General features: G+C 45.5%; 1 protein-coding gene and 2 non-coding genes across 7 annotated transcripts in view; 1 reads left to right on the forward strand and 2 right to left on the reverse strand.

The window, feature by feature from the left end:
- The window catches only part of LOC118774102 (pleckstrin homology-like domain family B member 2), a 44736-nt gene that overhangs the window by 4461 nt on the left and 16313 nt on the right, over positions 1-23962 (reverse strand). For 2 of the 5 annotated variants that reach the window (XM_036523239.1, XM_036523242.1), the window contains 12 exons: positions 20736-21898; positions 17316-17648; positions 13582-13725; positions 12495-12632; positions 11528-11656; positions 8623-8778; positions 7952-8062; positions 7659-7748; positions 6107-6250; positions 4347-4446; positions 2407-2611; positions 270-405 (listed from right to left, as the gene is read on the reverse strand). In XM_036523239.1, the coding sequence (XP_036379132.1) occupies positions 270-405; positions 2407-2611; positions 4347-4446; positions 6107-6250; positions 7659-7748; positions 7952-8062; positions 8623-8778; positions 11528-11656; positions 12495-12632; positions 13582-13725; positions 17316-17648; positions 20736-21898 (2849 nt within the window). The remainder of the gene's footprint in view (positions 1-269; positions 406-2406; positions 2612-4346; positions 4447-6106; positions 6251-7658; positions 7749-7951; positions 8063-8622; positions 8779-11527; positions 11657-12494; positions 12633-13581; positions 13726-17315; positions 17649-20735; positions 21899-23962) is intronic. The other 3 variants (XM_036523240.1, XM_036523243.1, XM_036523241.1) reach the window with 3 other exon arrangements.
- On the forward strand, positions 6347-6428 carry trnas-uga. Its single transcript has one exon. It is a non-coding gene; the product is annotated as a tRNA-Ser (tRNA).
- On the reverse strand, positions 6929-7001 carry trnav-uac. The gene has a single exon. It is a non-coding gene; the product is annotated as a tRNA-Val (tRNA).

A 23962-nucleotide genomic window follows, 5' to 3' on the forward strand; every position in this document is an offset into this window, starting at 1 on the left:
CTATATACAAGCCAGATGCTGTCCACTTAAAGTCTTTGACATTTAGAATTATTCACACAGAACATCCACATAGGTAATACGACATGATCAGCAATTCCTACAGCACTCTTTTAACAGTAATTCATTGATCTGAATCAGATGGTCAGCAGGGTGGGTAGCAGCAATCACAGTGTCCCCCAGACCTTCTGCATTGTCAACCCCTCCTCCCACTCAGGACCTCATGCTGTGTATGTGACCTGTTGTAAGCGTGGTACTCATGGGGTTCTGACATGATTTTCAGTGTATGAGGCCCAGTGTGGTGGTGCTCCGGGTACCCGGGTCTCCAGGAGCCGGTTCTTCTCGGCATGGGCCTCCCTCAGCAGCCGCTCCATCTCCTCCATCTTGGCCATGTTGGACATGCTGGCACTGCTCAGCCCAAGGGTGACAGGAGAAACGTTACATTACATTACAGCCATTTATCAGTCGCTCTTATCCAGAGCGACTTACATAGGTTACAATTTTTACATTATGTCCATTTATACAGCTGGATATTTCACTGAGGCAATTCTTGGTTAAGTACCTTGCCTAAGGGTACAGTGGCATTGCCCCAGCAGGGAATCGAACCAGAAACCTTTTGGTTACAAGCCCTGCTCCTTACCACCATGCTACACTGCCGCTCCACCCACACTCATCATCAGATGAACAAGGAGCGCGCTCCCTCTGCACACTCACTCTGATACGCATCTGGATATTGAGCAAGTCTTTTCCCAAAAAGGGCTGGACCTTCCAGAGGCCTGAATGGAATGACACACCAGGAAGCAATGAGCCTCACTCCCACAGGACCACATTCAAAACCGCAGAGCAGAAGCGCTGAGCCAAGAACCGAATCATACGGTTTTGATTTGAAGTTCAAAAGAAACATGAGACCTGATTCGTCCACCTCCCCTACGTTCAAACAGGATGTGTCTGATTACCCCTTCCCCTGCTCCCCACATACATCATATACCCACCTCCCCCTTCACTGTGGAAAGAACAGGGATATGAAATAGGAATCTTTGTGCCTGCGTTTTCGCTTCTGAACACTACGGAGCTGTATGCTTTTAAGTGAGCCTGTAGGTGTGTGTTGAACAGTATGGCAGAGATGTGCATGCATGTGTGTTTAGGGGGACTGACCTGTGAACAGTTATGTGTGAGTATGTGTGTGTGTATTTGTGGTATAAGTATGAGTAAGTGTACAATATATATTAAACACATGCACAGCAGTTATTCCCCTCCTCTCCTTCCTGGTTTGACCACGTCAGCCCCAACCCAGCTCTGGGTGTTAAAAGCAGGAGTTCACTTTCAATGTTGAAGTATGCAGAAATCACAGTGCAGGTACTGAGGACAAAAATGACCTCCTCCCCTGCCCCCCTCAGTGCTATATTGACCCGTAACCTGATCTCCACCCCCGCGACCTCAGTCCTGAAGCTACACACATATCTCACTGGGCCTGGCTTTCACGGTCTCTGGCCTGCCACGCCCGTCTCCAAAACGCCTCTCATACCAAACCCCCCTCAAAAACGTTCCTGCCACACAGAGTCCAACACACAGCCTGCATCCCCGCTGTGCACCTCCTAAGAGCAACAGCAGACCAGACCACTGTGAAACACATTAAGCCCCCTTACTTTCACTTCTAGCCACGGGGCCACAGCAACATCCTTGCTTTCAGGTCACTGGTGTCACCTTACGCTCTCCAGACTATTCTCTCATCTAAACTATCCCCCGACATTCCACTGTGTACACCAATCACTACAGGCAGAAAACAAGTTCTCACACTACCAAACAAAGACAACGGAAAAGGAGCCTTCCCTCCTGCGAGAATACACTGGCAGCAGGTAAGAACCATTCTCTAACACAAAAATACACTCACCACACAGTGGGACACTGCACTCTGACTAGACAGGCCATGCATCTGTCAACTTGGATTAGAACTACAACTTTAAGATTTTAAGTTCATAAAAGAAACTGTAAACATCACCCAAAACTTCATAGATCCGGAGAACAGAGTGAAAGGATAAAACAGGGACAATATGGGGACACTATATTTAACTGTGGCATTACAGCATGGCTTGGACTCTTTTTACAATAATACCAGAGTCTCTGGGCTTTGATCTCACAATCCAATAATCTTCAGTTTTAATTTAATGATCAATCTGAGATAAATGCATGGTTGAACATGCCATTCAAGTCAAAAGTGGTTCTGTTCGGAATAACTTCTGGGAACATCCAACCCACACACTACTCATGGGTTTCATTCTCAAATACAATAATAACCAACTTCTGCAACAGGGACTGGTAATATATTTATTCTTCCATTACAATGACACATATTCACAAATATTTTCCCCAAAATGACAATTGTGCCTCCAATTTAAGCCCCGCCCTTACCTGGACACGTTGTCAGGGGAACAGGCAGAGATGCTGGTCTCCATGCTGTCAGAGCTGTCCATGCTCAGGGTGTCAAAGGCATGTCCATTGTCTCTGCAGTGCAGGGAGTCCAGGTAGACGTTGGTTTCAGACACAGTCCTGCTGTTCAGATCACTCAATCTCTGTCTCTGTCTGTGCTCCTCTGTCAGGTAGAGCTGATTATAGCCTGAAGGACACAGAGAGAGGGGAGGAAAGGATGAGAGAGAAATAAAGAAAGGGAGAGAATGAGAGAGAGTGAGACAGAGAGAGAGAGAGAGAGAGAGAGGGGGAGAGGGAGAGGTGCAGAGGACCCCTCGTCAGACCTCTTTCTGAGAACTGAGAGAACTGAAAGTCACAGGAAAGGCAGAAGATCTGAGCGCGAAACAACGTGACCAGAACATTCTGGAACAAGAGCCCTATCCTTAGTCAGAACATTCTGGCGTGAGCGCTCTATCACTGGTCAGAGGGTTCCAAAATAAGAGACCTATCATCCGGTATCTCTGGTCTGCTATCCTATGTATCTTTAGTCCCTGGTCAGTGTAGTGCCGTGCAGAGGACAAGACTGAATGGAAAGGGTGAGGGTGGCGGAGGCCTCTCTCCCTCTCCCTGGCACTGCCCGATGTGGCCCCAGGCAGATCTCAGACAGAGCCGGAACTCAGATACCATCAGACTGCACCCCTCCCCGCTGATGAGACTCTCCCAAGAGATCGCCAGAACGACAAACTACTACTGTACCGCACACAATCACATAATCATACAATTACTGCATAGCCACACAGAGAAATCACACACAACTACTACTGCACAGCACAGAGGAACGCAAACGCCGGCTCAGCTCCAATGCTGCGCTGCTTGTGTCTACACAATAACACTAAACCATAACACTAAATCTCTGCATTTCTCCCACAGGGACACTCCAATGCTGTAGGCATTTCTCTATTATGACTACTGCTACTCTTAACTATCAGAGGAACAACATAATCCTGCTTTGCCTCAGCTCAATTACAGAGGAATGCTGAACTTCTATGGTCTCTGGAGGAAGCCTTATCTCTTTCTGAAGTCACACAGACATTCCTAGCTATTGTCAGGCGCTCCTAACCACAGGAGAGCCAATCTGCTCCTTCTTTCAAAGCAGAGTGATGTTGAACTCAAGCAGCTATCACCTATCCAGGCTCTCTGGCAGACATGAAGCAGCCTTTAGGTGTCAGTTTCAGTCCATTCTTATTACTGCTCCGCACTGATTAAACCACTGCAGCCACACCCATGCACACACTCTTCCATTCCTTTAACCAATGGTGTGAATGGGAAAGACAGAATCTTTCATCATGCTTTCTGTACCCAGCCGCAACTGTTCTAATATGGATTGTAGATGGACTGAGTGCCATTATCATTAAAGACTTAAGAGCTTATAATAACTTGGGGCTTCTGTAAAATAAGAAACTGATCTGCAATTAATACTATCCCTAAAACAATAAGAAACTGATCTGCAATTAATACTATCCCTAAAACACAGGCATTTGTATTGTGATATTATTAAATGTCGAGACTGATCTTGGTCTTAACTGTTAATACATAACTCATTCTTCTTTTCATATTATTAGATGTCATGTCAATATCCCCTTTCTGTTTGCAGTACAATTCTGCTGATTATTCTGCCACATAATTTGTGTTGATGAATGCAATTTGTGTTTGCAAATTGTGTTATCTCGTTATTCTCATAGGGCTCTACTGATTTAACAAACTGAAATTAATGACATCTGTGGTTTCCTCATAGATTTTTATCAATCGGTTTCCTCATAGATTTTTATCAATCGTTAATGTGAATTAACTAAGCGGTGCCCCATAATACGAGCAAGCCCTTGCTTGACCCCACACCCCAGGGAGATAACTGAACAGTAAAGGTCGTCTCTGCAGGGGCTCACCCTTGTGCAGGTGCCGGGGGTCCATGTCCTTGGGGGACACGGTAAGGCCGCGGAGCAGAACGCTACCACAGCTAGAGCTCTGAGCAAGGGGCATGTGGGCCTGCAAGAGGATCAGACAGACAGACAGGAGGTCAGAACAAACACTCTTACCCACAAAATTTAACAACACAATCACACCAGTGAGCTTATGTGAGGAGCAGGTGAAGTGATTGTTACTTTACTTGTTACCAGTAAAAACACTAAAGAAGAGGTAGGACTGTGAGGGCAGCCATGGTACAACCTGGGGCAGACTGGATGAAAGTAGAGCGATTACTTGCATCTCACGTCTATTAGATACATCACTGTACACAGGCTACACCTTTAATAAGCTTTTTCTTCTTTAGGTAGTATTGAAAACTACAGCCAAAGCTGTACTAAACTCAATTGTTCAACTGATGATGTAACTCTCTGATCACAGGAGCAGAGCTCCAGGCTTAAATTTGTGGTCAGACTGAAACTCGGGCTAGGTTACCGCCCTCCGGTATCACCATGTATAATGAGATTCAGCTCTCACCCCGTGATCCCGGGTTGGTTTTATGCTTTGTTTGCCAAGAAGGGACTGTCTTTTGTTCCAGCTAGGAAGGGGCTGTCCCAAACAGCGACTGTTTAATAAAACACATCTGACTGAAAATGCCTGTGGGACAGAGTCACTGGCTCCACATCTACTGTAAATTTCCCTGCAAATTAAGATAGATTGCTGTCTGTTCATTATGGGGCAGTGTGATATTGGTGCAATACTGAAATAACAGTCAAAAGTGCTGGGTCCAATTTAACATTAATTGGCTCACACATTAATACATGTGTATTTACACTGTACCTACTGAGGTACACTGTAACTACTGAGTACATACAAAGTTACATTGTACTCACAATTGTTGAAAATGTTTGTGGCTTATGTATTTACACTTTTGTAACAATCAATGTGTATGTACAAAGAAGTTTATATATAGCTACAGTAACATTAGAGCCAATTAATGTGAGGCCAGATAGCAACACTGGGCTACTTTTAAGATGGAATTGTGTGGGGAAATAATTGAGAGACATTACTGTGAAGGAAAAATACCCATCCCTGAAATTTACTCAACTTTTTCCAAAAACTTTAAAGCCACTATGCCAAATATGGGTCTTCTATACTAAGTGAATGTTGAGTGCTGTATGTGTATTTTGATAATCCTTGTTGTCATTAACTTACCAATAATAACAGACCTTTTCAATTCATCTGAAACTTGGCAGTTGCAGCTGTCTGTATGTGTGAATGTGCCAAAGTAAGGCCAAAAAGCCACACTGGCCTAATCTGAATGCTTAAAAACAGGTGAGTGGCTGCTGAGTAGTTGAGCTGTCATGCAATCAGCTGGTTTTGTTGCAGCTCTGCTTGTTCTGATTTGTTCGTATAAATTATGTATTGTTTCGGACCTGTTCTTCATCTGTGCTGTTATGGACAGTGCATCTGTCAGACATACACTTTCAGATGCTCATGGTAGTAAATACCATTTATCAGCCAATGAAATTCAGCAATGCTGTCAACAGGCAAAACAAAGTTCTGTAATGCTACAGTTTCAGGGAAACTGGCTGTATCACATTTGAATTTATATATCTTTACACTGCATATATATCTTTAAACTGAAATACTAAACATAAGAATTATATAGATGAATCATTACGCCTATGTTGAGAAATGTCCTGTGTCCAGGGGTCTCCCTATGATCTCGCCCTCCCCTCACCTTGGGGGCGATGCTGCGGCCCAGCGTTGCACTGCTGAAATGGGGCGAGGCAGCCTGCTGGATCTTCTTGCGGGGCAGCGTGTCACTCAGGTGAGACGCTCCCTCCTTCACCGACCTCTTCCTTTCCTCTAGCGTTCGAAAGTGCTGCAGAGCCAAAAACAACAGGGTGACAAGAATTAAAACATTCCAGTACATGCATACATATATATGCACACAAGAGACAGGCAGAAGAGCCACAGGGCTGCGATGGCCGAGTGGTTAAGGCGTTGGACTTGAAATCCAATGGGGTTTCCCCGCGCAGGTTCGAACCCTGCTCGCAGCGGTATGCTTTTTCCGCCTTCAACGGATAAGTTTCTCTATCCTTGCCCACTGATGTCCTATATGAGGACAGCTTTCTGTGAAAAGCATCATGGTCTTTGGTCTGGCTTTCCACTTACTGCGCTTAAAGTCTAGGCAAGGTGTCTGATTGGATATTGTCTTTTCAGTCATGCCGTGCAAAGTTGGGGATAGACAGAAATGAGCAAAAATTTGCGATTGTGATTGGGTTGTGTTTTAGAAAACCTTGCCCACTTATGTTCTGAAGTATGTGTAAACATAGCCAGCCATGATTTTTATTGCTCAACGGACATCAGTAAAATTGATCCATAACATGTTCTACAGCTGCATAGTATGAAAATATTTAGCAATAGGGAGGGTATTCAGGTTTCATTTTCTTCAATATGAGATCTTGCAGTCACCAGTGTCAAAATTCATCTAGTACAGCAAGGAAGAGTGGTCAAACACATAAGCTGCAAAGGTGTTGTTTCTTTTGCTGAAAAAGCCTGGTTCCACTGGGGCTTGAACCCAGGACCTTCTGCGTGTAAAGCAGACATGATAACCACTACACTATGGAACCTGACAGTAAGCTGGCTCACGTCCCTTTGGGAGTCTGGTCATAACCACTAAGAAAGAGCTTACAGGAGGCCATGACTGAATAGTCAGCATCCCAGTAAACAGGCCCACTCTGAGATATAATACGATGGCTCTTTCCACGCTGAGGGTTAAGCCTGCTGTACAGGAAGTCGCCGTTTTGTGATGATACAGTTTACTTTCCATACTCCATGGTTGCGTTACATTACATTACATTACATTATTGGCATTTAGCAGACACTCTTATCCAGAGTGACTTACATCAGTTACAGTAATCTTTTAACAAAAAAATATCTATTTACACTGCTGGATATTTACTGAGACAACTGTGGGTTAAGTATGTTGCCTAAGGGTACAACAGCAGTGCCCAAGTGGGGAATCAAACCAGCAACCTTTTGGTTACTAGTCCTGCTCCTTAACACCTATGCTACACTGTAATGAAGCCAGAACACACCAGTGTAGCTACCTTAGAACAGCCTACTCCAGGTATGGGGATATCTAGTGCTAGACAACACCCAGATCAGTCAATCCAGATAAATCACACTCAACTACACACAGATACACACTCAGACATCTCCCAGTGATAACAGGGACTGTTACCAGGTGCAGTATGTTGAGATGTTGTGAAGGAATGCTGTCATACCTCCTTCATGCTAACCCGGTTGAGCGGAAAGCTCTGTCCTCCAGTGAGATCTGTGTACTTCCTCTCCAGAGCCTCCAGGTTCTCCTTCTCCTGCAAGGCAGACACCCATTTCAAGTGAAGGCACATGGAGACACTGCATGTGCTACAAACCACTGAGGCCAGCTTTGTAGAAAAAGCAATATACAAACATAGTTATAGGAGATGAAGTCGGGAGTCGCAGTCTGTACAGTATGATTCAGTTCTAAACTTCATCTCCCATCAGTACTTATGTGAAGCATTGCCTGCTCTCTTACCCTCTGCAGCATCATCAACAGATTGCTCCTCTCCTTCAGGAAGCTGTCTTTCTCTCGCTGTGCCTGTTGGGAAATCTGGCTGGACTGCTTCTTCAGTGTCATGAGTCTCTCCTGAGCAAGGAGACAGAGGTGCTGTTAGAGAGACATGCACGCACGCACGCACAAACACAAACACGCATAGCAACAGAAATGCCCATGCTATACCTTGTGGGGCTGTGTATTGTGTGTGGCAAATTGTGTGTACTTTCCATGTAATGCAAGCTGTGTTTACTCTGCATGCGATGAGGCATGTTGCTGGGTTGCAGGGACCTTGTGCATAACAATGCAACATAAAATTAGGTGTGAGGAAATGTGAATACTTTGCATGTAATGGGATATGAGTACCTTATGTGAGAGGGAATGCGACTATCTTGTGTGAGAGGGAATGCAAGTACTCCGTGTGCGAGGGGACGTGAGTTGCTTGTGTGAGAAGGGATGTGGTTGAGTGTCTTGTGGAAGATGGAATGTGAGAAGCTTGTGTGAGAGAGGATGTGAGACGTAACTGAATATTTTGTGTCAGAGGGGACGTGAAATGTAATGGAATACCCTGTGTGAGAGGGAATGTGAGTAGCTTGTGTGAGCAGGGATGTGAGATGTAACTGAATATCTCATGTGAGACGGAATGCGAGTACCTTGCGTGTGACAGTGCTGCGCTGGTACTCAGCGATCTCTTTAAGCAGCTGCTGGGTCAGCGTCTCCTTCTCCTCATCTTGACGGCTCTCCTGCTCCAGCTGCTGGAACTCTAGGTCCTCAAACCGCTTCTTCTCCACCTCAAGCACATCTGCGTCCTGGGGGAACAAAGACCTGTGTGAGACCAAGCCAGGCCCAGGTCATGAAGAGGGAAGACATCTTGCTGCAGGTTGTTCACTAACACACTGCAGATTAGGTGGCTCATTCCTTGGAGTGGCACCTGCATGCTGGTCTTCTACTAGCCTCTGTTATCAGCCTAACCACACCTTTTTGGTAGATACAAATTACACTGTAAGATACTTATGCTTTATACTATAGTGCATGTTGGAAAAAAAGAGTTAAAACATGCATTATTAAATAGGTGATTGGATCAGTTGCACCAGGTGAATTGTTTGAAACAAAAACCATCCAAATACATACTATTGCAAAGAAAAACACACAATAAAAAAACAAACCAGCACAACCCACATGACACAAACACACACAACACCAACACAGCAGCATATGTCAGTTGACAAGAAGAACACTGGGGCCAGTAATCATAGAAATTCTCAAGAGTGGAACAACACACTTAAATGTGAAAGATTTCCAAGAAAAAAAGTAATCTTATGCAAAGTGTGAAAATCAGCCTGAAAACAATTCATAAAGCTCATAAGATCATTAGATCATAAGCCCTTAAAAGCTGTAATGACTTCAGTGCTGGTTCAGAGAGCTAAAGAAAATTGGCGTTATATGTCGCAATCAATTTTTATGGCTTGGCATAAATGCAGCTGTCCTAATGTGGGGACTCTTATATATTGTCCATAAATAGATTTAGACAAGTTTGTTTTCCGCAAAGACAGTAAATATGCGTTTGTATCAATTTTACAGAGCACTCAGATGACACAATTTGTTTCACTCATGCCACTAATAGTCTGTATTCTTCTGTGTGCATCTGCATGTACACTTTTAACTCACGATAAGTAGAATAAAACATTTTTGATAATAACTAAATGTGTATATACAGTACATAAACATACTCACTTATACAGTGAATAAAAAGTATTGAAAGCACCTTTATGAATACACTCCTGAATCCAATATTTAGCTCAGAATGAAGTTCAAGGCTTAGGCCCATTATGCAGAGTTCCGCTGAGAAGCTTTATGAATACATGCCCACCACCTTCAAACCCAATTGCTGATCAGCTGAATATCTTCACCACTGGAGTCATAAAAGGAGTCATAAAAGGTGTTCCAGACATCTGTAACAGGACAATAATGGAGCACCGTTTTATCATGAACCAAAAACACAGGCATCAAAACAAAGTGCTTTGTCCCCTAACAAGTGCAAAGGACAGGCACAGTGTACTCTGTTCTGTAAGTTTCAGCTTTTAATCATCCTTTACACCATTCTCTGGTCTGATGCCTATAACCTATTAGCTCAAGAGCTGGTATTGCCAATTTGCATGTCCCACAGTTGGCTGGTGAACTCAATCACCAATACATACTCTACACAGATGTGGCACACACAAGCTTTGCAAGAGAGCCTTCTAAAACATGCTCTCGTTTTCAAAGGAAGAGGTGGACTGGCAGTGGAACTGCTACACAGTCTGATCCAAATGACACTAGAATTAGCCTCTGAACCATACCCCCAGAGCTTGACTCAAGTCCATGATGGTTCATGATGCAGTTTTGATGACGGAGGGATAGAAGCAGATGTAAAGGAACAGACAGCTAACTCCTGAACAGGGAGAGCTGTGAGCTCGTTTGACCTATTGCAACAAGAAAAGGAGGAGCCACATGCTCATCAACTCATAAAGACATGAAGGATGACCACTGAAGCACAGAAGGCTGAGGATTCTGACCCCCTAAGTGGACTGTTTCTTGGACTGTAGCAAACCGAGGAGCCAGGAGACACTGACCCTGCGAGAAGACATGTCCCAATCCAAGTGAAGGAGTGCAGGGAAGTGTGTGACTCCCTACTTTATGCCACAGAAGTACATACTTAAGGCCAGAGAAGAAAGTTATTTTGGAGCACATTTGGGACTCACTCCACCGTCATCATTACAGTGCCTTGGTTTGTGATAGAACAAGAAAGACTCAAAAACATACAAGGCTCTACACCAATCCACAGAAATGGCAGAAGCAGTAGAAAACACTTGGGATTCATAATGGTAACAAAACTGAAAAACATTTAAGACAAATATGTAAGGGGTTTAATACGAAACATTGTGTCCTCTTTCCCATTGCTAGCTTGGAAACTGAAGGACAACATGGGTGTAAAGATAAGTCAACCTCCAGGAAGTAATAATGCGGAAAAAAAAGAGCTCAATATTTTTGAAGGCACAAAAATTTACTTTAATGTGAGACTACTTATCCTATTAATCTTCCAGTTTAGCAGTTTAAAACTGCTTCCAGTTTTACAGTTTACACTGTAGTGAAGGCCACCTGTAGTGGTCACTTGAAAATCTGGCTTTATTGCAAAAAAGGCTCATGACTGGTATGAAATATTTTGTTTTTCCTAACTCTTGACAAAAGCCACTTGATAACCAGATAAGTATCACTGTGATTCAGCAACAGTCCTGTCACAATATCTCCCATTTCTGTATTATGTGACTTGAGAGGTACTTGGGCAATGAGCAAAAATGAAGATTGGGACACAGCCAAGTAAGACAGCAACAGGAAGGTGAGAATGACTGACCCTGTGAGTAGATGGTTAAGACAATGGAATGAACAGCAAGACCTGTGAGCCACTGGTACACTGAACAGAGAGGACAGCAACAGGAAAAGGAGGAGCCTAGAGCTACTGACCCTGTGAGGAGATGGGTTAGACAGCTACAGGAAGAGGATGTGCCTGGTGTGACTGACCCTGGATAGCTGCTGCTGGAGCTGCTCCTTGAGTGCTTCAGGACAGGTGTCCAGCTGGGTCTTCTGTTCAGAGAACAGCTCTGCCAGTCTCTCTACCTTTGCCCTTTCAGCATCGAGCTGTGCTTTCTCCTACAGGGCAGGGCGAACACACACAGAACAGAGAGAGGAGAGCCGCCTGTTAGTGCAGACGCCAGCGAGCCACAGAGCCAGGGCAGATGTTAGTGACAAAGAGGAAGAAGAATAACAGAAACAAAGCAGAGCGTCTCACTCTAGGTTTGTGCATTGGATTCAAGGTCTCCTGCTCTTTACTAACCCTAAAAGTCCACATACACTACACTTAATAAACATCCAAGGTGCATGAAATATCTTCAGACCAATTATGGTCCAGGTTCCTTCATAATATGAAATCAAACATCCTTTCTCAGAAAAAGCATATTTGATGAATGTCAGACAGGGATGTCAGAATTCATGTTTCTCTCCCAAAGAGGACACATGACGAATTCAAGACAATGAAATCTAAGCAGCCCATCCAAATTAAGTGGGGACTCTGTATTCTGTCTGCCTGGAGAGTTAAAGCAGAGCCCAGCACCTTCCTCCTGTGCCTCCCACAACCACTACCCCTCCCACATCCAACTCTCCGTCCACAATCACTGCCCCTTCATGTCCACGAACTTCCTACATCCAATGCTCCTTACACGCCCACCAGCCTTCCCAGACCCACTGCCCATTCCAAACAAGTGAGCCGAGAGGTGGGGGGGGAAGCAAAGCAACTCAAACACTTAATCATGCAAAGCAATGTAAAGTAATCATTCTGCAAGTCTTGAGTTAGTTCTTTTGAGGCAAGCTGGGTCTGAAGGCATCTAATTAGCGAAAAGTCCCATTCAAGTCCAGGTCGAGTGACCTGGGCCTGCCTTGCATATCCAACCACCTCTGACTGCCCCTCTGACATCCACAGAGCTGTAGTGACCTGTGACTTTTTCTCTTGCACGTTCCTCTCCAGGTCCGCCATCTTCTCCTTCAGCTGCTCCAGGACCTCCTTCTCCTGCTGCAGCTGGGCCACCTCTGCGTCCTGCTCCCCCTCCAGCAGGGCGCGCTCAACCTCCATCTGAGAGACAGGGGGCGGGAGAGAGAGCACATCAGCATCACAGCGACAACAGATCTCTATTCATTAAAAAAAAATCCACAGCAACAATTTTATAGAGTTAGAACAAATTTAATTAAATTTGTAATCTTTTTATGTACTTTTAGCTGACTGCCCCTATTTCTCATAAACAGTTTCATTAACCACAACTGGCACAGTAATGAAATTCCCAGCAGACCAGTGAGGGAAAGTGGCGTGGTGACACTGCAAATCTGGTGTGAACAGTGACAGAAAGAGGTGGCCCGAGTCTGGCCTGACAGAAAGCACAGTCAGAGGTGGCTGGAGTATTTCCAGTACTTCACAAACCATTGGGAGCTCACCTTCTGAATGAACAATAAGCACTGTGTTTGCTTTACTCCAGCTGCAGCTGTTCTCACCACTACAGTGGAGAGGGCGACTGGCAATCAAATGTTCGGGATAATTGTAGGAAATATCACAAAAGAAACCTCAATCCAATATAGGAAGCCTACAGGATGTCTTTCCTAAATTGTTTTTTTTTTGTGAGCACAGCAAAGACTTGGACTCAAAGGTGCTTTAAACACAAGCAGAGGGAGTGGGAGAGGAAGAGGGAGAGGAGGATGAAGAGACCCAGTCAGAAATTACAAAAAAGCAACGTGGAACTTCTTCCACTGATCACACTCCATAGCTGCTCTAAGGCCCATATCATTTTACTATACAAGTAGAGACTGACTGCATAGATGGGATTCAGTATGTCTCCCTACTATAGGTAATTTCACAGCGTCTCTTTGAGGCCTAGCCCAGACCACTCAATTGCATGTGAGTGCACACACACACACACACACACACACGTACACACACACACGTACACACACACGCGCACGCACGCACGCACGCACGCACGCACGCACGCACGCACACACGCACGCACACACACACACACACACACACAGACCTCTCGGATCGACTCCTCCATCTGGTTATCCAGGTCTTTGATCTTCTGCTCCAGCTCCTCTATATTGTTCAACACCTGGATCCGCTCCTCCTCGATACGGGTCACTTCCTGCTTCAGCTGTCCATCCTCTGGCGCTTCTGGCATCTGCTGATGACATAACAATCTTCACTTCATGAGCATCAAAGGTGAGCCTGTGTACATGCTTTTTCTGAAACTTACTCCTACAGCTCACTGTATTTAATGGGGATGAATTTCAGGTCTGTGAGGACTGAAAAGCCTTGGGATGTGTATGTGTGTGAACAATAATATATACAATATCCACACCAAACATTCACATTACATTAATGCACACCCACAGCACATATCCAGTGAATATTTGTGCAGATCATATCTACCCCTGGATCTGAGAAAAGAGACTGCTACTCAGAGATTGTAATACTAAAGACAAATAATAACCCGTTTTAACTTCATAGATTCTTCCCTGCCAGACTCTTAGAATGCATGAGAAATACGGTAGGTGAAAATGGTCGGGATTAGACCTTACACAGATTTTATATATACTGTGTGCGGAGAGTAATATGATTTGTACCTTCCAATGGGTATCTTTTCACAGACGGCTTGAGTGAGAAAAGTTTGTGATGCACCAACAACTTAACATTTAATTTGCACTAAGTCCCATGAATCACCCTCAAGGCTCAGTAAAGGACAAGAAAGCTCAGACAATGCCAGAACTGAGGCTTTATGGTGCTTCCCCGCTCCAGCAAGGATCTGGTCTGAGGCGTTTCCCACACATACATACACACATACACACACACACACACACACACACAGCCAAGGGTATTCTAATGGGGATTGAGTCATTTCCTGTTCATTATGAAAACATTCTCAACCCCCCCCCCCCCCTTCTGCCCCAGCCTTCTGCTCTCGTCTGAATTTCAGGTATAGCTACACTTGAGGGTTTACTCAGAGGAGGGATGTAACTGAGAAACTCTGCTGAGAGAATGTGTCTGGAAACCGAGCCGCTTGGGCACTTCAGCTTTTACGATTACTGAGAGGGAGCTCTGACAGAAAGTAACAGCATGATAAAACTGAGTGGTAGTACTGTTTGGTACCTGTTTTGTGTTCCATGTAGATCTGACAGACAGAAAAGCGTAACCAATGAGAACCAGCAAGAAAACCAACAAACAAACAAACAAACAGAAAAGAGCAAAAGGGGTTCTGTAAACAGAAAAAGACCCAAGAGATTTAGATGACCTCACTGGTGCCTCTGCACAGCTTCACAGTGAGACACTCTGAGCACATCTGCAATCACTCCTCCCTCACAGCCTGCCCCCCCCCCCCCCCCTTTTTACTGTCATACTCTGAATCCTGACAGGGAAAGAGCCACAACACTCTACTCAATGAGTGGATGAGTGCAGGGGACAGCAAGAACAAGAGCTCTTTACCCACTGAGTACAGAGGAGAGAGAGAGAGAAAGAGCACTCTACCCAATGAGAGCAGGGGACAGAAACAGTAAGAGCACTTTACACAATGAATGCAGAAGACAGAGGGAAAGAGAGAGAAAAGAGAGAGAAGAGAGAGAGAGAGAGAGAGAGAGAGAGAGAGAGAGAGAGAGAGAGAAAAGAGAGAGAGAGAGAGAGAGAGAGAGAGAGAGAGAGAGAGAAAAGAGAGAGAGAGAGAGAGAGAGAGAGAGAGAGAGAGAGAGAGAGAGAAAAAAAAAAATTCAAAAAATTCATTGTCAGAGATACAAGGCAGAAGCAGACCCTGACCAAGTACAGGCTCTGTGACCAACAATTTAAAAACGACAGACAAAGAGAGTCATGGCTACCAAAAGAAGAAAGGCTATGTGGTCACTGTGAAACAGGTGAGAAGGCAGAAACAGAGACGCACTTTCTCCTACAGAGTAATACTTTGAGAACAATTAGAAACAGATACTTAAAATATTTTGAATGACACCTCCCCACATTTAATCAAAGAAAAGATGAAGAAAAATTACTGGAAGAGGGAGACGCTGTTCTGGGGGAGGGAAACATTGCGCCTTTAGTGGCACAATATATATCTGAGTACCACAGTTTGAGAGACAATGGGTGGGAAGCATCGGCCCAGTAACTGTACAGATGTAAGTAAATATATGTCTGCTTCTGTAAATGCGTGTGTGTGTGTTTTTTTGGTTAACTGTCGTTCTGTTCACATATTTTAAGTGAAAATTGCGTTGGCAATACTGTACATTCGGATGGTCATGGCAGTAAAGCTTGTTCGAATCTGAATTTGAGTGTAACAGCACTCTACCCAATAAATGAGAGGACAAAGAAAAAGAAATCACACTCACACATACAATGAGTGCAGAGGACAGAGACACTGACACAACCCCCCTTCCAATAAGAGGTGGGGACCAAGAGCACTGCAGCCAAAAAGTATAGAGGACAGGGAGAAAGTAAAGGCACTCCACCCCTGTGAATGGCAAACTGGGAGGCTGTGTGTGTGGTCGGTCCCTGTCTGGTCAGCCCTGCCGGTAACATTTTCATGTTTATACAGATGTTTTCTGCTGTTTACTGTTTACATGGTGTGCTCTCACTGTCCTCCTCCTGCTTTGGGTGGTAAATACTGTAGGTACATACAAGCCACGGCTTTGAGACTCCCAGAACCGATGGAATTTCCCAATAATTTCAGTAATGTCAACACCAGTGCAAAGACTATCATTCTTTTAATAAACAAATCCCCGGCACTTAAAACCTCCCTTAACCTCCTTCAACCATCTGAATGGCTCCTTCCCAATGTAGTATATATCCAGAAAACAGTTGCCAATTGGGGCAGGGGTGGGAGGGGGCGGTTGTCCGTGGGAGGACTGCACTGTCTCCAAAGACACACAGAAGCAAAGTAAGGGAGAGAGGAGGGGGATAAATGCAAGTGTACTGAGAATGAACCTGACATACTCAGTGAGTATGAGGATTCTCTGAATATGCTGGAGCCAGGGCTCTCACTTGGCAATATTTTACGACAAACAACACCATAAGTGGGTCAGTGGTACTGCCACATCATGTAAGAGGGCTATAAGTCACTGATTATAACAAAATCATGACTGTGATTCCATTATTTTTCATGGTAGGTTTTCTGCGGACAGCTCAGATAAACTCATGTCTCATGCTAAATTAATTCCTCATATCCCACTTCTGGCCAGGGCTAAACTTTGAGCTTATGTCTGTTGTACTGTATCTTTGTTCTTCATGGCTTTGTAGCTGGTTTGTGCTGTCGTTTCACATGACACAGCTCACAGAAACCAGTGGTTTCTTGTTGGCACATTATGTTATTAAATGCTTATTTTTCATTGGTTGCCGGCAGTCTCTCACAGGTTGTGGAACCTGACACCGAACAGGAATCTGCAAAAATTTCAAGCCTGCTTGAAATTCATTTGCACCTCATTGGTGTTATGGCAATAATCATCTCTTGTAAGCACTTGAAACATGACATGATCAGAGGTGTTAAACTGATTTATAATTTCAGCGTGCAGGCACTGAATTTCGACATGAAATATAATGTATGTATGCCATTTTAAACAGTACAATCCACATATGCACTAACATAATATTTACACAAGTGCATATGTAACTGCCCATGTACAAAACAAACACACTATAACATAAAGTATGCCTGAAAGGAAGTCATAAATGTAGAAGGAGAAGAGAAGAAACAGGAGAAGCACAAAGAGAGCAGAGGGGAGATGAGACAAGAGTTACCTTGGTCCTGAGGAGGTGGGGGGAGGGGGAGGGGGCGGAGGCCCGGAGACTGACGGAGGGCGACTGCGCCCTGGCCTCCCGGTGGCCGCTGTGCCGCCGCTGCCGGACCTGGCGCTCCTCGCGGGCCTGGTACTCCAGGGTCTTCGGCTCGTAGCCGTTCTCTAGGGAGGCGCCCAGCGATTCGGAGAACACGGACTCGTCGTCGGACACCTGCAGCTTCTCCAGCTCCTTGTTGATGTTCTGCAGGTCCGCGACGGTGGAGCCGGCCTGCTCCCGCTCGGCGCGGCCGAGCTCCGAGCACAGGCTCAAGATGGTCTCCAGGCGCTGCCGCTCCTGAAACGGCAACGGTTAATGCAACACCCTCTCCAACAAGACCGCTGGGGGTCAAAATAAAGGATGAATTCCCGCTCAATGGGGTACAGACAAGTTCCTACCCAGGTGGGCACAGACAGTATTAAACAAAGTAAGTGAACTATCAGAAAGGGCAGCATAATAACACAAATCTGTATTAAAGTTAGTATATCACAACCAAAACTCAGAGTCAAGATAGTCAGCATGAAAAAGGATGCATCAAATCAAGCATTTGTGAGGAGCAGATGAAGAGCTGATCAGTAAACTAGAGCAAGCAACATTTTCAACAGAGACTAAACTGAGAGTTAGAAGGATCTGAGTGTCAGATTTTTCTCTCCATCTGAACTGATGTCAGTTATTGATGACACAAACTAGGACTATCATTTCCAAATGAACACTAAAAAGGATTGTTTCCCAAGCTGCAGTTCAAATTCTATTTCTCAGCTATTGGTACTGAATACAAAAAAAAATGAATTTGTCAGTAAATACAGTGTGCATGTTTTCCATTCATTTAGAGTTAAAAATACACCTATTATGTCATTTGGGTTTTTCAGCGCTGCTAGGAGAACAGCAAAATCTGGTCTAAGTACTGTTTCCATTATTATTTTTTCCCCTTTTTCACCCCATCTTTGGATTCCTCAGTTACATACAGTATGCCCCACACACAACATCCATACACACAAAGACAGTGCTGGAGCAGGGTAAGTGCACTCCTCCAACACACCCCCTGACTGTCATGAGAAATAAATAGACTAATTTTAGAAGTAGGGAGTGAATAAAGAGGTACCCAAAAATGTACCTAAATATGTGCAGTCAACTGAAAAGTAATATTATTTCCACGACTCTGTTCTGCAGCGATGATTCTGATCATCAGCTAATGAGTCTTAAAAACAAATACATGTAAAAATAGGTGGTTCCATTTTAAGCAACAGCTTTTGAGGAATGCTGTTTATCCAGAGGGAGTTCATTTGGCGTGTTAAAATCTGATACGTTACCTCATCATGACTGTTGTCTACCTCTTAATCACTCCCATATTTTCTATACGATTTTTAGACATCTTGAAGGTTTGCAGGAGGCACATCTGGTTCTAAAGCTCTTTACCAGAAAGTATCTGAGAAACACAAGCACTCAACAAGACGATTACATTTTAGAGATAAACTCCATGTGAGCACAGATATATCGGAAAAAAACTGGAAAAACACAGAGAGTCAGAAAACGTGCCTAGCTTCAGCTGAGAAAAAAGTTTATAAATAAACACAAATGGTTCACAACAGTCTTCAAACTCCAGATGGCTAAGAACCCTTTTCATATGAATGTTTCCACTGTATATATCTTCTCAAGTCATTTATGGTTGAATAATTCACAGCCTGTTCCACAACTGCAGTAAAACTCCAATTAACTTTAGTTAGCTAATTAAATATAGTTGAATTACTAAAGGCTCTTTGAACCTTTGTGTTTTTTATAACAACTTGGCAGCTTCTAATAAAGTTTTTGCTACAAAGACCCCCTCCCCCCACACATATAGAATTAACAAGGCCTTACCATCATGGAAATGGAGTAAAGAGATTTTGGGAATGGGGGGGAGAGGAATGGAACTTCTAGGCTAAAATTGCATAGAGATTTGGGTAGAGGAATGAAGGCACTAAAGTAAAAGGATGAAGGGATTTGGGTGGAGGAATGGAGGCACAGGGTAAAGGGATGAAGGGATTAGAGTGCAGGAGCAAGACATAGAACAGGGAGTCTAAGCGTGTTTGGAACATGTTAGGTTTCAATCATTTTAGATCCAACTAACATACAACATGATAACATTTGTGAAGAAACAGATACACCCAGCACTAACACATGCAAAACCTGTAGAACAACTAGATATTCATCAATCAAGCTGATCCGAGGCATGTGTCACTCCTGAAGTGAGATCTTGCTTGTGGGGGGATGAGGGTCACCAAGGAGGCCACTGGGTCAGGAGTCATGCTGACTAGACACCAAAACCAGATATCTTTAGGAACAGAGTGGAAACACACCAATACATGTGCCATGACTCAACCTTCCCAAATTACCTATAAATATCTGTGATCTTGCATTTTTTAATTTTCTTTACAGACAGTAGTAAATACCGTTGGCATTCATAAACAAGGCACACAGAGCCCTGTACAAAAAAAAAAACCAAACACTGCTCAGCCACAGCATGTTACTATATACCTGCTCACCCAGAGCATGCAGTTATACACCTACAGAACAAGCCCAGAGCACGTAATTATATACATGTGGTCAGAGAGCATTTCTTTTCAGTGGGAGGCCGCTAGCATTTTCAGGACCTCCGCTTGTAAAAACCCCACAAAGTGCCAGGCTGTAATGAGTAATGAATGGGTGGTTCATGGTTCTGGTCTGGACTGGGACCAACAGAACACGTTTGTGTTGAATGGCACTGTTGGTGTAGGCCTCACAAGCCATCGGCATCAGCACTTGCAGCCACAACACTTAGGCAGAGAGCTATTTAACTGAACTGCGGATGCAGGCGCAGAACAGCAGAGAAGCAGGCCATTACCACGTTCCCTGTTTCTACGTACATCTCTCACAGGGAGGGTGGCGGATACCAGAGTCTGATCCTCTCTGCAGAGGAGATACACTCCGACTGACCCCACTGATGCAACTCACATGCTCATTTTGCAACAGCTCAAAATAGTAAGTGGGCACGGCCCATTTGGCCTTCCAGGTGACCTTCAACGCCACACAAGGAGAGCTCAATTCTGCTACAGCTGGATTTAGTCCTCACACTTGGCAACATTTTTAGAGATGGTTTTACTCTAAGCTGAGAACCTGCGCATTCACTAGCCTGTTAATGACTGGTCCTGACACACACGGACGGAACACCGAAGAGGCGGTGCCAACATACTGAGCCACAGGGAGGTGCTGTACAGACACAGTACAGCTGGAGCAGCCCTACCTATGGGCTCCTGGACCTAGGTACTTGCTGTGGATGGAGGGGAGAGACAGAAAGGGAAGAAGAAGACAGGAGAGAGACAGAGAAGAGTGAGAATAGCTAACAGCAAAGGATGAGTCTATTCTCACCAGTCTCTCCACCTCCTGCTCGCGCAGTCTCTCGTCTCTTTGGCGCTGGTGATAATCTCTCAGGTCCTCCTTCCCGCTCAGGGAGCTGATGCTGCCCCTCCTTTCCCTGAGGCCTCCTTGCCCCGCCCCTTTGCCTAAAGACAGCCTCCTCTCCCCCAGGCCCAGGCCCAGGTCCAGCGACGGGGAGGAGCTGCGCAAGCCGCTGCGCTCCAAGTCCGAGTGAGACCCCGAGGAGAAGAGGCTCATCTTCACGCCGGCGCGGGGACTGGTGGGCACGCTGGCGGTGACGGTGACATCCGGCGGGTGCTCCAGAGAGGGCAGGCTCCGCCTGGACTTGGAGGACAGCGAGACAGACGCCGTGTCCCTGCCGGAGGCGCCGAGGGAGCGGCGGGGGGGCAGGGAGAGGAGTTGGCTGTCCGCCGACTTGTAGAGGCGGGGCAGCGAGCGGCTGTAGGCGCCCATGCCGGTGAGGGATCCCGCCGAGTACTTCCTCTGCCTGGGCCCCGGGTCCAGCATCTCGTCTCCGCCCCGACCCCCCGTCCCCGCCTCCTGGAAGAGGTGGCGGCGGGCGAGGCGGGGGCTGGAGGGCATGCTGGCCGGCCCGCTGCTTATCCTCGGTGCCGGGGGGAGGGCGTCGCTCACTGAGGAGGAGCCGTTCCACATGGAGAGCAGAGAGCCTGCTCCAGGCAGGCGACGCCCGTCGGCCAACCCAGAGAGGACCAGGCTGTCCTGGGACCAGTTCCGGGAGCTGGAGCGGGTGTAGGGGAGCAGGTGGGTGGGGCTGAGGGGGCGGTCCCTCCCCCTGTCTCGGGCATCCCCTGCACTGTGGCGGGGGGAAGGGGGCAAGCCACTGCTGCCGGCACCGGGCAGGTAGGAGGGCACCTTGATGGAAAGCAATGGGCGCTCAGTGCCGGGGTGCCTCCAGCTCTGATCTTGGTACATGGATGTGGCAGAGAGGGGGTTAGGGCTGACAGGCGGGGACTGGGACATGCTGAAGTAGGAGGGGCCGCAATCCCCATTGGTCCTCAGGGTGGCCTCCAATGCCAGCTTCCTGCGCTGCAGTGAGTCCATTATCTCCTGTAGTTCAGCCCCTGACCTTGCCCCTCGTGCTGACTGCCCACTGGACACACCCACTCTCTGCCGGTAGTCAAACTTCAAGCCGTCTAGAGGAGAAGAGGACACATGGACTGTAAGACTGTAATTTATATACACGTTCTCACCTAACTTACATTAATAAAGGGAATAGAAAGATGAGGGGTACTAGAGGTCTGTGGGACATACTAATTTATTATTATTAATTATCTTTATTATTATTAATTTCTTCCTGTGACATATTGCTACTGTGGTTTCCTACTCTGCTGACTACAGATAAAAAAAAACTCCCTCTCAGAAGTTTTGACCCCAACATAAACATGGATATTGTGGTTAGGAATTCTTCTAAAAATGGAAGAATGCTCCTGGTACATGCAGATGGAATGCTTTTGTAGTTTTTGGCATTGCAGAAAAGGCGAGACCATGAGAAACAGGCCCTGTCAGCACGCCCTACCCTACTCTGGTGGCGGGGGTGGGGGGTTGGTGGGGTTTGTCTGGCTGGCAGCTTCCGTATCCCAGAGTTTCGTACACGACCGGGCGGCCCTCCAAGACAGACCACCAGGGTGACCGGCTGACCTCACCCACAGGCTTGCACTGGAAGTCTGCTTACTTCTTCACAGTTTATTTGTTTTGCAGACATTTTGGGGATCTAGCTGATAACCTTCTACATAAGCAATGTGGCTTTGGGTAAGTAGAAGGGGCTTTAACTAATGGTTCCAGGTCCAAGTCCCAGGTGGGGCACTGTTATACCCATAAGCAAACTACTTAGACAAAATTGCTTCAGCAAATATACTACTGTACAAGTCAATGCTGTCAAGCTGTGTGGCTCACTTTGGATAAGGCTGTCTGCTAAGGTAATACATACTGTAATGTCAATAACATAAATCTGTATTTATACCATTACAATATTAAGAAATTAAGTAAAAGCACGGTTGACATTTGCAATTCAAGTCTACATTCCTCTGGTTCAGAGTGCCACTGCACACATTTTCAATTAATCTTAACAACACACATGCATGCGCACACACACACACACACACACACCACATGCAGGCTCAAAAACACATTTATTCCACCCCAGAAAACACACTCGTGTCTCTCCTCTTTCCACTGTTATGCTGCAGTAAACTGTAAAACTGAAAAAGCAGGCCAGAGGCAGAGCTGCTAAGCCACGTGACAGTATTGCCAATGCTGTTCTGAGGACAGAAATGTTACAGGAAATTTTAGATAAGCTTTTGCAATCTTAATATTGCACAATCAAATCACCCACAAGTATTTGTCTGTTCTTAACATTCATTCTTGTTCTGACTTGTAGGTGTGTATAAACATTGATATCTAGGCCAACTTTACATTTATAACAGAAAGCACAACACAGTGACTCAAAACACACCCCAGTCTCCACTACTAATGCTGTTTTTAGTCTGAAACAGTGTTAAATGGAGTACAAGAGTCTGACAGTGTAAACGGAGGGTATGTTTAAAACCGCATAAAACTGACCTCTCAGTCTGGAAATGAGCAAAACTGGTCTGAATCAGCATCTGAATCAGCGTTTGAAACACTGAAGGTGGATGTAAGACTCTCAGACAAACTAAAACTGAGAGAGTGGGAGCACATTCCTGGAGTCACATGGGAGAGAAATGCTGATCTACAGCACACGGACGACCGCACCACCTCTCGCTCCGTTCAAACACATCAATCACCAAGAATGGTGCAGTAAACTTACATGAAAACATTCCACACCAGTGACACACACACACTCAGTCAACACCCCTGCCTCCTCTCCCCTGTGAATGTGTGAGATGTCGTACTTTCAGACTGCAAACAATACACTTTGGTAAACCAGCAGAAGAGACACCCCCCCCCCCAATCATTCCCTACTCTGGTACACATCAAAGCTCAGCCCAGAAACCATCTGGATCAAATCAGGTGAAACAGGGTGCTGTGCAAAGCAGGGAGGGGTACATGGTGTCTACCTGTTCTGTATCCAAAGGGATATAAGAGAAGGATGAAGCGCCAGTGTAGCATAGTGGTAATGAGCAGGACGCATAACCGAAAGGTTGCCAGTTCGATTCCCTGCTGGGGCACTGCTGTTGTGCCCTTTCGCAAGGTACTTAACCCAGAACTGCCTAAGTAAA

This window comes from Megalops cyprinoides, chromosome 3 (genome assembly GCF_013368585.1).
Source record: "Megalops cyprinoides isolate fMegCyp1 chromosome 3, fMegCyp1.pri, whole genome shotgun sequence".
Lineage (NCBI taxonomy): Eukaryota > Metazoa > Chordata > Actinopteri > Elopiformes > Megalopidae > Megalops > Megalops cyprinoides.